Below are 13,171 nucleotides of genomic sequence, written 5' to 3'. Positions count from 1 at the left end.
GAATTCATTGGCAGGGTCAGGAATGGAACCAGCACTCTTGCTTCTCAGGCCTTTTCCATAACCACCAAACATTCTTATCGACCTTATCTTAACTAAAGGAGGGGCAATCGTTTTCTAAGTGACCAGCGTTCTGCTTAAACCTCACCCTCCCTGGGCCTCTGTTTCCACATGTCAGAGTGCTTTGAGATCTACAGATTCAAAGGGCTGCATATTATCAAGCCACTAGTCCCAACAAAGGAAATGAAGGTGTAGTGAGCCAGGTGGCATTTAAACTTGGAGATGCAGCATGACTGAGGCCACTCTATCCTACACCACCCTCTTAAGAGTAGGTGGTATTTAAATGGAATTCCTGTGGTTGGTTTATCTTTAAATTCACCCCTGCTCAGAGCAGCTGTGTGTTCCTGCCCATGACATACCGTTTCGATGCCATGCTTCCCTCAGCCATGTGCTTATTTTGCACCAAGAGATCAAACCAAAACACATTTGCTTCATGGTTTTAATGCCTTTTATTTATTTGCAGTCACCTTCGAAGGAGAGCCCAGAATCTCATAGTCCAGATTTCACCAGAGAGAGGCTTCAGAAATTTGCAAAAGATCAGTACAGAGAGACATTCAAAATCTTTGGAAAGAGGCATGTGGGGGCCACAGTGTCAGCCCAGCAGTTTGGAGGAGAGGCAGGAGATGGTTTGGAGCAGCATGGACGACAGTCGGTGGCCGTTACGCTGCTGGGGCAAAGCCCATCTGATTGTTGCCTACATCGTAAACAGAGTAATATGACCGGAGGAAGACGTCACCCAGGATCCAGCGGGGCTGCCCATTCTGGGATGGCAGGTAAGTGGGTGAGATGCCCACGGCACACTCCCCGCTATTGCTCTGTTGAGAAGATAGAAAGCTGAGTTAAAGCCCTTTGGTTTTGGAAGCTCTGGTCATAACCCATCACATAGATAACACAAGTATGGGTGTGCCCAGCAGACCCATATCAAATATACAGCTCTCCGGGAGCCCACCCAGAGGAGACTCCACAAGTAAAGGAAGGTGAGGATAGCGCATGGCTATGAAAATCCATACCGGGAGCACGTAGGCAGAGGGGCTCAGCGGGAAGCTAGTTCCACTGATGGTGAAGGAGATGGTAGGCATGCTGTCAATGCTGCTGCAGCTAACCACGTACTGTGGAGAGAGAAAGCAAGAGCAGGTTTATGTACTGTGCACAGCCACTGCAGACAAAATGCTACGTCCCGCATGCCTCTTGAACCCACACTTCTCCACACAGAGCCCCCTTCCATCAACCCGGGAAAGCTCTTTATAACAATCACATGGAAAAGGAAGGAAGTCACATGTTTTACTACACTCAAAAGGCCTCAACACCCTGAACAAGCAGAAATTATTAGGTCCACCTTACAAATGGGCAAACAGGCACAAAAAGGTTAAATGAGTTGCCCAAGACCCAACTGAGAGTGAGTGGCAGATCCAAGAATAGAATCTAAGAGTCCAGACAACTAATCACCTGCTTTAACCACTAGCCCATACTTTCTCTGAGCTGTTTCACCAAACAGAAACCTGCTTAGAGGCAAGGTTCTTCCCCTCTTCCACTTTTAAGCCTCCCATCCTCTCCGTACCTCACCGTAGCCGTTCTCCTGAGCACCAATGTCCTCCATCAGCTGCGAAAAGATCGCTTGTGGAGCAGTGAGGAGGGAAGTTCCAGTGTCCACAATCCCCTGGCAGCCACCGCTACACCAGCCAGTGGACTGTCCGTTAACAGAGAAACTAAGGGAACAGAACACAGGACACTTCAGCAGCAATGTACCCATCTCTGTTGTGTGATGAACCAAGAACATGGGGTCCTGCCATTAGAGATGTTCGAGCCACTGTTTTGTGTTCTCGTGGGATCTCTGGAACTTGTGAAGTGTGGGTTATCTAAGGTCCCACAGAGACTCGGGGGCGGAGTCGGGAATAGAAGCTAGGAGCCGAGTCAGGAGTAGAAGCCAGGAGTCCAGGTCTTGACTTCCAGAGTCCTCTGTCTGATCATGGAGGACAGGTTCATCAAAGGCTATTAGCCAAGACCGTCAGGGATGCAATCTCATGCTCTGGGTGACCTTAGCTGCTGATTGCCATAAGCTGGGAGTGGACGACAGGGTATGGATCACTCAGTGATTACCTGGCATTGGCCACAGCTGGAAGACAGGCTACATAGACCATTCCTCTGATCCAGTATGGCCATTCTTATGTTTGTTATTATGACCAAAGCCCACTGAAATTAATGGAAGAACTCCCACTGATTATGATGGGATCAGGATGAGGCCCTACATTCCTACAGAAAATACCAATGACAACAATCTTACCCTTCAATTGCAATTTGCCAATAAGCATCCTGGGTGACGGCCGTCCAGACAATCTGACCAGAGTACAAACTGGAGTCAACTCCTCCAAAGAGAAGTTCACCACCATCCTGCATGCCCTCTTGCCTAAACAAACGCACAGGTGAGAAAGTGCCTGGTTATTTATAGCCATCGACAGAGTCCAAAGACAGCCTGTGACTGGAACATCCAGGATCCTAGCTGGAGTTATAGCACAAAAAGCTTCTCAGAGATAGACCAAGAACCCTGGTGGCAATTGCGTGGGGAGGGGGGAGAAATCAAGCTTATGCAGAGCTTTTGATCATCGTGCACCAGACACATTGGTGCTGTGACACCTGAACATTCATCCAGTGAGCTGCAAACCTGGGCAGTCCCCCGACACCGTGACGGCAGGTGGGTGCCATTCAGTTTGCAATGGGGTGTTGCAGAAAAGCCTCATCTACTGTTTGGAGGAAATGAATCATCTTATAACAAGGGTGGAGTTGTCAATCTAGTGCCTGGCGTTCAAAGGTGCCATGGAAGTAGCTGAGAGTACTCGGCATCTGGGAGAAAGCTGGCGCTCAGTGTCTAGCGCAAATCATAGGACGGGAAGGGACCTCGAGAGGTCATCGAGTCCAGTCCCCTGCACTCACGGCAGGACTTAGTATTATCTAGACCGTCCCTGACAGGTGTTTTCCAACCTACTCTTAAAAATCTCCAATGATGGAGATTCCACAACCTCCTGAGGCAATTTATTCCAGTGCTTAACGACTCTGACAGTTAGGAAGTTTTTCCTAATGTCCAACCTAAACCGCCTTTGCTGCAATTTAAGCCCTTTGCTTCTTGTCCTATCCTCAGAGGTTAAGAAAAACCATTTTTCTTCCTCCTCCTTGTAACAACCTTTTACATACTTGAAAACTGTTATCATGTCCCCTCTCAGTCTTCTCTTCTCCAGACTAAACAAACCCAATTTTTTCAATCTTCCCTCACAGGTCACGTTTTCTAGACCTTTAATCATTTTTGTTGCTCTTCTCTGGACTCTCTCCAATTTGTCCACATCCTTCCTGAAATGTGGTGCCCAGAACTGGACACAGTACTCCAGATGAGGCCTAATCAGAGCGGAAATGGTACGGTGAGGCCTAGAGACCGTAGCCCATGAGGAACATGCTGTGTCTGATTGGGTAGAACCTTCACCCCAGGGAGGGGAAGGTGAATGACCTCACCGATCTTCCCCATACTGAGCGGTTTGCCCGGCTCTGAGTGGGAGAAGAAGGGGCTGCAGAGAAGGAGTACGCACTTCCAGGGGAAGGGATGAAGTCTGCTCCTAACCATTATTCTGCCGTTGGCCCTCCTCAGGATATGGGAGACCAGAGGAGCCGACACAAAGAGAAAAGGATCATGGGAAACATAAAGACAGCACAAGGGCTTAAAGAGACAGGGGAATGGCCTCCTCCTACTTACCCGCTCAGGTAGAAGCTGAAGAGCGGGGTACTGATGAGGTTCTTCTGCATCAGACCTTGCATCACGGTGGTGGCACCGCCAGCAGAAATGGCAGGGAAACCCAGACCGAGGATCCCATCGAACTGAGCATAGACAAAGCTGGTGCCAGGCTCGGTCTCACTCAGGCCAAATTCCTGTTTTGGGATGGAAACGTCCTCGATCTGCAGCACAAGAGATAGGAATAGCCATTACAACCAGACAGAGCAAGCAGGCCACTGAACCTAGCAAACCCAGGAAGGAGAACTTTGGGTGCACTTATCTAACCCGCCAAGAAATCTCAGAGCACTTTCTGTGGGTACCATCACCTCCATTTTACAGATTGGGAAACAGGCACAAACAGGTGAAGCTATTTACCCAGCCCATCAGAGGCAGAGTTGACAGTAAAAACCAGGTCTCCTGACTCCCACCACTAGACCACGCTGCCTCTTACAATATTACTACACCATTGTGTTGTTACTTCACTACTAGCAAGACCCACTGAGGCTCAGACATTCCTCCAAAGCTCTGCAACTAGCGGATGTCCAACTAAAGAAAGGCTTTCCAGCTACAGATGCCTCTCCGTACACAGCCCGGGAGTCCGAAGGTTCACTGGGTTGAAAAAGGAATGCTGAGCACCTTGGGTTTTGTTTGAAATACTTAGACTCCCAAACATCCTGTTCCTTTTCTCCAGCCACCTCATTTCTGAAAGCCCACTTCAAAAGCTCACGCTAGATCCTTATCATCTGGAGATTAAAAGTGGAATAGGTGTCTCCGTTTTGGCCCTCGGAAAGGCACTATTTGAACAGAAAACTCCCCAATGAGCCATCTATTCACTAGCTAGAGTGGGTGATCTCAGCCCCCTGGTGGCAGGGCCTACAGGGGAAATCAGAGACTTTCCACCGCTGCCTGCTGAAGGAGTTCGGATGCCAGCGCCTGCCAGCCAGTGCTAAGCTCTAATAACTACATGTCGTCTCCTCGGCTGAGGCTATTACTTACCGTCACGGTGTCATAGCCAAAGACTCCAGTTAGGCTACCGCTGCCATATTGCAGAGAGAAGGTCTGTCCATTGGAAGAGTAAGTGGAGGAGGCGCTGGGGTTGAACAGAGTGTGGGTGGCTAGCGGTAAACACAGATCAGCGTCAGCTGTCAGCTCGTGCGAATGACAGATTCAGACTCAGAGTTGAACCTCCCCAACCCCACCCTGAATTGAGCCCGCCATTAATCCCCTCTAGAAAGGTCCAAGAATGGCAAAACTTGACCTTTCTGTCGCACCTTCCCCTGGCAGTTCTCAAACACTTTGCACCCATTCCTAATAAATGAAGCCTCACCGCTTCCCTTCGAGATAGGTCTAATCACCCACACGTTACAGGTGGGGGATGAAGGCACAAAACAGGGTCGTGCCTACCACTTGACCATTCTTCCCTGACTTGCCTCTTTCTTCACATGCAGCCTTCTGAACCTGTCACTTCTGCCTACGCTGATTAAAATAGCTTTCTGGGACCCCAGACACCTCCACACGCCATTCTGCAGGGCTGTTATGGAACTGAAAGCGTTGGAGTAACAATTTCTCCCCTTTGTAATACACAGATTGATTTTATTTTTATAGACGTATAAACCAGGCTAGAAATAACACTGCTGCAGAAGATCCAAGACAGACAACTGCGAAGGGCTGGACACGTGTCTAGAGCAGATGCAGAAAGGGTACCAGACAGGGCGAAAGATGCAAGCAGGCAGAAAGAGAGAAAGACCAAGGATGCGCTGGATGGACATGGTGAAGACTGACAGACAACAAAAAGGTTTAAAGAGGAACAAAGCCAAGAAGCTGGGACAAGATAGGAAGAGGTGGACAGACTTCGTTCGGCTTCAAGGGTCACAGCTGCACTGACGGATGGGAACCAAAGAAGAAAAGAAGAAGAATCTGTGTTTCTGTGTGTGTATTATATAATCAAACACAATCTATTTTAAATTATTGTGTGTGCGTGTATATCTGTGCCTAAATCAATTATTATTTGAATTCCCGTAAGAGCCTAGGAGCCCCAGTCATGGACTAGCCCCCCACTGTGCTAGGCACTGTACAAACAGAACAAAAAGAGGGTCCCCACCCCACAGAGCTTCCAATCTACGTAAATGACGTGCACTTCCACAGCCTGGGCTATCTTTCTGTTTGCAGCGGGACTTCAGAACACTCCTATCATATTGGGATTTGAAGGATGTCTACATTATTCCTGACAACCAATCTGGATTAGGGCTCGGTCAGTGCCCAGGATGGGATACTGTGATCGAGACCCTCCCTCCATGGTAGAGACATTTCCCTCGGCCCCTTGTGCATGGGATTACTCACTGCAGGCCTGGCTCTGGCAGTACACAGAGGGCACCCACAGGTTGGACGAGCCGGTGTCGAAGAGAACCAGGAAGTTCTGCGGTGGGGTTCCAATGCTGATCTCCCCATAGTAGGACATCTAGAGAAAAGGGGGCATTCTTTTCATCACAGGTTCTGCTTCTCATGACCCACATCACTTGCCAACCAATAGTGCTATTGAGCATGCTGGAGACCGTCACTGCCGTCTGCACCACATACGTAATCTCAAATCAATGGGGCTGCCAGGTGGGTTGATGGTGACAAGAGACGGTGGAATCTCATGCAGTTAGAGGTTTTGCAAACGACAGGTTTCCAAAAAAGGGCAAGCTTTCCCCCCTTCCATTTTAACCCTTCCCTCTCCCCCCAGAGAGATTCAATTTCTTAAATATATATTCTAGCTAAGGGCAGCCCGTGCTCTTTATTAGGGCGGGGAGAACAGTTGGGTCTTTTACTCCTCACGGAATAAAAACTATATGGAGGAACCACCGGGCACAGCTGAGTCCCAAATAACTGTGTTTACTCACTACAGCAGAACCTCAGAGTTATGAACAGCAGAGTTATGACCTGATTGGTCAGCCGCACACCTCATTTGGAACTGGAAGAACACAGTCAGGCAGCAGAGACCAAAAATAAAGCAACTACTGTACTGTACAGGACTGTGTTAAACGTAAACTACTAAAAAAATTAAGGGAAAGTTTAAAAAAAAGATTTGACAAGGTAAAGAAACTGCTCTGGTGCCTGTTTCAAAATGGCTAAAAGCGGCATTTTTCTTCTGCATCGTAAAGTTTCCAAGCGGAGTTAAGTCAATGTTCAGTAGTAAACGTCTGAAAGAACAACCAGAATGTTTTGTTCAGCATTACGAACAACCTCCAGCTATATAGCTCTTAGCTATATACATGTGGCTGCTCTAGAACACGGTGAGCACCACGAGAGGGCCCACAAACTATTTAAGGGGATACTACCCGATTCCTGTACACTACAAGAACCAGTCCTACAGAAGATGGGCTGGTGCAAGTTGGATATCGTATTTTCCATTTGAATTTCTCTCCTCCCATCCCTGCTCCTCAGTTGACAGCCTCCATCATTTCCTTGTCTCTGCTCCATTTTTGTCATTTTTTCTTCCAATCAGGCTCATACTCACATCCAGGTAGTTATCCAGGACCTCATGGTCAATAGCGAAGTTGTTGAAGTACTTGCTGGCTGGGTCATACTTGTGGTTCTTCAGGAAGTCCTTGAGTACGCCCTTCTCCTTCATCACCTGCCGCATGGATTTGAATTTCCTCAGGGGGATTCTGCACAGAATGAAAAGACAGTGACCAAGTCTCCCCTCTTTGTTTTCCCTCTTCCTATTCCCTCTCTCCTTTTTGGTCTCACTCTTCCTGCTTCTCTTCCATAGCTTCAATAGGTTTGGGATGGGGTAGTTTAGCGGTATGTTTTCCAGCCACTCAAAGAACCCAATGCGCTAGGACTAATTAGTTGGGTTCCACAGGGACTGACTTCATTGTAATTGCAGCAGGGATAAATTTGACCCAATCTCTTCATAGTCTTGGCTCTCTTAAGACCTCCTTGAAATACGGAAGTAGCACACTGGCAAGCTAAGAATGGGAGATGGACACTGGGGTAATCATGTCAATGTTCAATGTTAAGGCCAACCCTGGACTATTGTTTCCTTGGTCTCTGGGAAAATGCAAAGCCATGGAAGAAAAAGCCGAATGTTCTTAAGAATAGTACTTCACACTTGTACAAGCTCTACTGATTCACTGATCTGCAAGTCTCATAAGGTCAGTAGCATTGTCCCCATTTTACAGATAGGTAAACTAATGCACAGAGAAATTAAGTGATTTGTCCAAGGTCATAGAGCCTGTCAGTGGCAGAGCCAAGGACAGAACCCAGGAGTCCCACTCTCCTTCTCAAACCACTCCCCACAACATTCCTATTCTTTCCTTCACCCCAGCATAATCAGCCATCACTGTCATGTGGCCATGTTCTTATTCCATGCTCACCTCACCAGCCCCTCCGAGAGGTGGAGACACACCAAGGCGAGGATCAGCCACTTCATGATTCTCTTCTTTTGCAAGCAGTTTCTAAACAGACCACCACTTCAGTCCTGGACACCAGGCTGAGGTTGGAGTCCCAGGCTCCCTGCCTATATATACCCAAAGGGTGCACTGTTGTCTCCACCTCCTTCTGCCACTATCTCATTCACATATCAGAAGCTTATCAACTGTCAATAACACTTGATGCTGAGGCTTGCAATAACAGGGCTAAGGACCCTTTATCTCAAGAACAGCTGCTTAATCAGAAGGCTAATTGCCATTTTATTTTTAAATTACTCCTTGAAGGGAAATGTTGGAATGATCAGAGGAATCGAAGTTCTTAAACTCCCAAAACACCCAACAACCCACCAGCTTGTTCCCCTTTATCTTCCACTTGCTTGCAGTCTGATAGCTCTATCGCATGTTTTCTCCAAAGAAGGAAAAGTTTGATCACACACAGCAGCTGACTTATAATGGAAAGAACAACAAGATTATAATCGTTTTGGGGGACCTGCGGCGTGTGTGCAACTGCAGGCTTAATTTGCATTTGCAATTTTACACGAATGTGTGACAGTCAATCAAATCTTTGCACGTAAGCACAGTAAAAATTGGAGTACGGAGACCAGCTAAGTACTTAAAAGAGATGACGCAAGGTTAGGTGAGACTCTTACATGAAAAAGACCAAACATTTAAGTCATCATTAGCTCTGCAAATTCCAATTTGCCATCGAACGTATTGCCGGGGCAGTGGTAACTCTTAACCATAACTCTGGAGTTAAGTTACGCTTATGGAGCAGTGGGAGACACGCAAAAAGTGTCTTTAAGCATCAGCTTTGTCTAAGATGGGATACCAAACCCTAAAATGCCTTAATCGTAATCTTATTGCTATTAAATGGTGTCACTGCACAGCAGAGTTAGTTATTTGGGTTTCTTCACCATGCATTTCCATTTCTTAATAAAAATCTTAACTCTGAATTTCTTGGGCTTGGAGATGATCACAACATCACTGTCATGTTTTCTACCCTGGCCTTCACTGAGACGGACTCTACACCTTCATTCCATTTTAATCGTTTTTTTTGGTCTGGGATTTAATACAATACTTAGGATTGCCAGCATGGTATTTCAAAAATATAGGCCAGTTTTCAAAGCGCGCACACACATGGATCCTGGGCTGACACTGCAGAGAGGTATTCATTTGGGGCGGGATGGCAACTTGCCAAAATTTGGTGCCTGTAGTTTGCATATTAATTATTAATTATTATTATTATTATTATTAAACGACACTCACCGGGGTATTTCTTGCTGCTTTTTGCAGCACTCAACAGCTCCTGATCCTGTGGTGCAGCGAGGAAGAAATCTCTGCAGGGTGCCATTTCAGATTTCAATGTGGGGTGAAGGGCTAACTTTCAGCAGGGGGTCCAGAGGCCACTTTGGCATGACGGAGGAGCAGCCGGGACTAATTTGAGCAGCGCTGAGGCCCTCTACGGCCAGGTCAAGTTGCCAACTGGCGGCTCTTCACGAAGTGCAATCCCGGAGGTGGAGCACGGTTCTGCCCCTGATTTCTGGTGCCAGAGTGATGCCCCAGACCACTCTGGCTGCAGGCAGTGCTACACTCCTGGTGGAAATACTGGAGAAAAGGCACTCGGTACTGATTTTTTATTTAAATAAGGGGCATCCCTTATAACATAGGACTGTTATTATCCCTGTGGAGGCACAGCCCAGCAGACCACTGGGGAGGAGAGCTCTGATCATAAACTCGATCACCCTTGGATCTGCAAAGGGAGACTTTATCAATGGCCTTGCTCGGCATTGGAGAACGAAGCCCCCCTGTGCACAGGACAGGAACGGCAACCCCTTCCCCACTCCTCAGCAGCATCTAGCTCAACTCCTGTGTCTGTGAGCTTGAGCCACCACTTCATCATCCAGTTCCCATCAATACCCTCCAGCGTCAATCCCTGCCCTGGTCATTATCACTGTTCTCTCCTGAGCCCCAGGTAACGTGGATTCAGACATGAGCTGCTAGGGGAGTGAATTCCAGATATGCATCACTCACTAGGAGAAAAACCCCTCTGGACATTTCGTCTAAACTTCAGAGGTTCCAGGTCCAGGGACATCCGTGTTGTCCTGTTGCTGCTAAGTTCAAAGGGAGTTTCACCTGCACCCTTGTGATCGACCGTGATGGGTCTTCCAAAAATTTCACAGGGGGAAGGGCCAGAAGGGACCGTTTCGATCATCTAGTCTGAGCTCCTGCATAACATAGACCAGAGCATTTCACCCAGTCATTCCTGAATCAATTCCAGTGTCTGGATCAAACCGCCAGTGTGTAACCCTGTTCTGAGCCCATCGTACCTACTTCTGGCAGATAGCTGGGGGTGGGAGGTGTCTGTCTCCCCTCTTCCCCCACCCCACTTTCTTTTTAAACTCACTTTGTCAACACTTGAAGAACTTTTCATGCCAATCAAGTCTTACGGAATTGCTTCCTCCATAGTCTCTTTTCTTAACTGTAGAGGGGTAAATTGACCTAAGAGCAATGCCATACTTTGCACCAGGTTAGATGTATGATCACCTTGATATCTGTGTGAACAGGGGGCGATGCAGAGCAGCAAGGAGAAGGAAGACTCTCAAGCTTAGAAAAAAGAAAAGGAGTCCTTGTGGCACCTTAGAGACTAACCAATTTATTTGAGCATGAGCTTTCGTGAGCTACAGCTCACTTCATCTTGTTTTTTCCTACCCCCCCCCCGCCCCCCAAGATGTTCTGGTTTAACTTGGATTTAAACTTGGAGAGTGGTCAGTTTGGATGAGCTATTACCAGCAGGAGAGTGAGTTTGTGTGTGTATGGGGGTGGGGGGGATGTGAGAAAACCTGGATTTGTGCAGGAAATAGCCCAACTTGATTATCATGCACATTGTGTAAAGAGTTGTCACTTTGGATGGGCTATCACCAGCAGGAGAGTGAATTTGTGTGGGGGGGTGGAGGGTGAGAAAACCTGGATTTGTGCTGGAAATGGCCCAACCTGATGATCACTTTAGATAAGCTATTACCAGCAGGACAGTGGGGTGGGAGGAGGTATTGTTTCATATTCTCTGTGTATATATAAAGTCTGCTGCAGTTTCCACGGTATGCATCCGATGAAGTGAGCTGTAGCTCACGAAAGCTCATGCTCAAATAAATTGGTTAGTCTCTAAGGTGCCACAAGTCCTCCTTTTCTTTTTGCGAATACAGACTAACACGGCTGTTACTCTGAAACCTCTCAAGCTTAGCTGTACAAGCAGCAGCCCTTACTCTCCACCCCCAAAGATTGTGACTGTTCTCAGCAGAGGTCTGTGCTACGTGGCCCATATCCTGGTCTCTGGATTGTCATTGACAAAGGGCAAATATAAAGATCAGCTCACTCAAGGTGAACTTTATCACCAAGGGCATAGATAAACAGTGGAAACTGCTCACCCCATGGGCCAAAATTACAGAAAAGCAAATAGAACATGGGTGGGAAAGGGGCATGGAATAAACCCTGTTTCCCCACCACACACACTCAGATCAGATTTGGTCTTGCAGAATGTTCCTTTCTCCTTCAAGCTTCATAAAAAGAGGGCAAGAGGCCAGGTGCCTGGTTGTATCAGCTAAATTTATTTATTTATTTATCTGCTGATTTATTGCCAACACTAGAAATGTAAGAATTGCTACACTGGTTCAGAGCAATGATCTGTCTAAGTCCAGGATCCTGTGGCCATCATTAGCAGATGCTTCACGGGATACTACAGTGAACATCATAGTGGACAATTATGGAGTAACCTGCTCCTAAAGAAACTTTATTCCTGACCCTAGGCAGTAGTGGTTGACCTATGCCCTGAAGCATGAAGATTTATAGTCCTCATACATTTTCTATCGTGTCTGAACCAAACATCGATGTTCTCATTATTGATTTAAATATCTACTCATCTGACATCCTACCAGATTTTTTAGGTTCAGCGATCTTTTGTGGCAGAGACCCATACTTTAATTACATAAGGTGTAAGAAATGTATTTTCGTCTCAGTTCTAAAATGCACTGCCTTTCAGTTTCATTAGATATCAATTTGGTTTTGTCTTAAGAAAGAGGTTACTAGGGTACATAGGAGCACCTGAGACGACGCCTCGATTGCATTCATTATTTCATATTTCTCTCATGACCCCTTTTATCCAACTCCTCTCCAAAATAGATAGTCCCTGCTCTCTCTTCACACCGATGCCTTTCCAGGACTCATCATTCTATCACCCAGCTCTGCCCCTCTCTCCTTCCGCTAACATGCTTTTTGGAGACGGAGAGACCAGAACGGAACAAATCAGTGAACTTCAGAGCCATCTAGGCAATTTGGCTACACAGCACTCATTCATTTCAATGAGCGGGGGGTGGATGAATCATAGTCAGCTTTGACAATCTCAGGCAGAATCCCAGGTGCGGGTGTAGTGTTAATTGAGAAATCGGCATAACTCCACAGCACTATTTTCAATCTGTATCTTTAGAACACATTGTTTCGTTTTCTGCCCACTACTATACACCAAGCCAAGGTTTTCATCAAGTTGTCCACTGTAACACCGGGGTCTTTTCTTTGCCTTATTTCCATCACTTTAGAACCTAGTAAGCTGAATTTTATCTGCCATCATTAGTTCTTTGCCAACTTCTCTGGTCTTAACTAACCTAAATAATCATTGTGTCTGCAAATGTTGCCACTGCTTCGTTCATCCCATCCCATCTCATTTATATAATAAATACTAGCCTTAGCGTAGACTTTTGCGGCACACTGCAGTGTTAATCTTTCGACAGGTTGAAAATTGGCCATTGACTCCTCTTTCTTTTCTGTCTCTTAGCCAGTTTCTGATCCATGAAAGAATTTTCTCTCTCCCTCCTGGTGATCATTCAGTTTTCTTAAGAACTTCTTTGTGAGGGACTTTGCCAAAGGCTTTTTGAAAGCCCAGATAAGTTCCATCAAC

At 46.8% G+C, this 13,171-nt stretch overlaps 1 protein-coding gene across 3 annotated transcripts; it reads right to left on the bottom strand.

The window, feature by feature from the left end:
• Positions 1-482: 482 nt before the first annotated feature.
• LOC142069764 (gastricsin-like) lies at positions 483-10,429 on the bottom strand. Of its 3 annotated transcripts, none has more exons than XM_075122063.1 (9): positions 9,493-10,429; positions 7,311-7,461; positions 6,152-6,269; positions 4,808-4,926; positions 3,794-3,993; positions 2,339-2,461; positions 1,616-1,763; positions 1,068-1,166; positions 483-872 (listed from the first exon to the last, which is right to left on the bottom strand). In XM_075122063.1, exons 2-9 carry the CDS (start codon positions 7,434-7,436, stop codon positions 717-719), a joined length of 1,089 nt encoding a protein of 362 aa, XP_074978164.1. In that variant the 5' UTR covers positions 7,437-7,461; positions 9,493-10,429; the 3' UTR covers positions 483-716. The 3 variants fall into 3 exon arrangements, with proteins under 3 accessions (XP_074978164.1, XP_074978163.1, XP_074978165.1); XM_075122062.1 differs by lacking the exon at positions 9,493-10,429 and adding an exon at positions 8,173-8,490; XM_075122064.1 differs by lacking the exon at positions 9,493-10,429 and adding an exon at positions 6,694-6,993 and having other exon boundaries at positions 7,311-7,419.
• Positions 10,430-13,171: the final 2,742 nt, after the last annotated feature.

This window comes from Caretta caretta, chromosome 21 (assembly GCF_965140235.1).
Source record: "Caretta caretta isolate rCarCar2 chromosome 21, rCarCar1.hap1, whole genome shotgun sequence".
Lineage (NCBI taxonomy): Eukaryota > Metazoa > Chordata > Testudines > Cheloniidae > Caretta > Caretta caretta.
The sequence above is the reverse complement of the archived record's forward strand: the minus strand, read 5'-3'. Positions and strand labels throughout refer to the sequence as shown.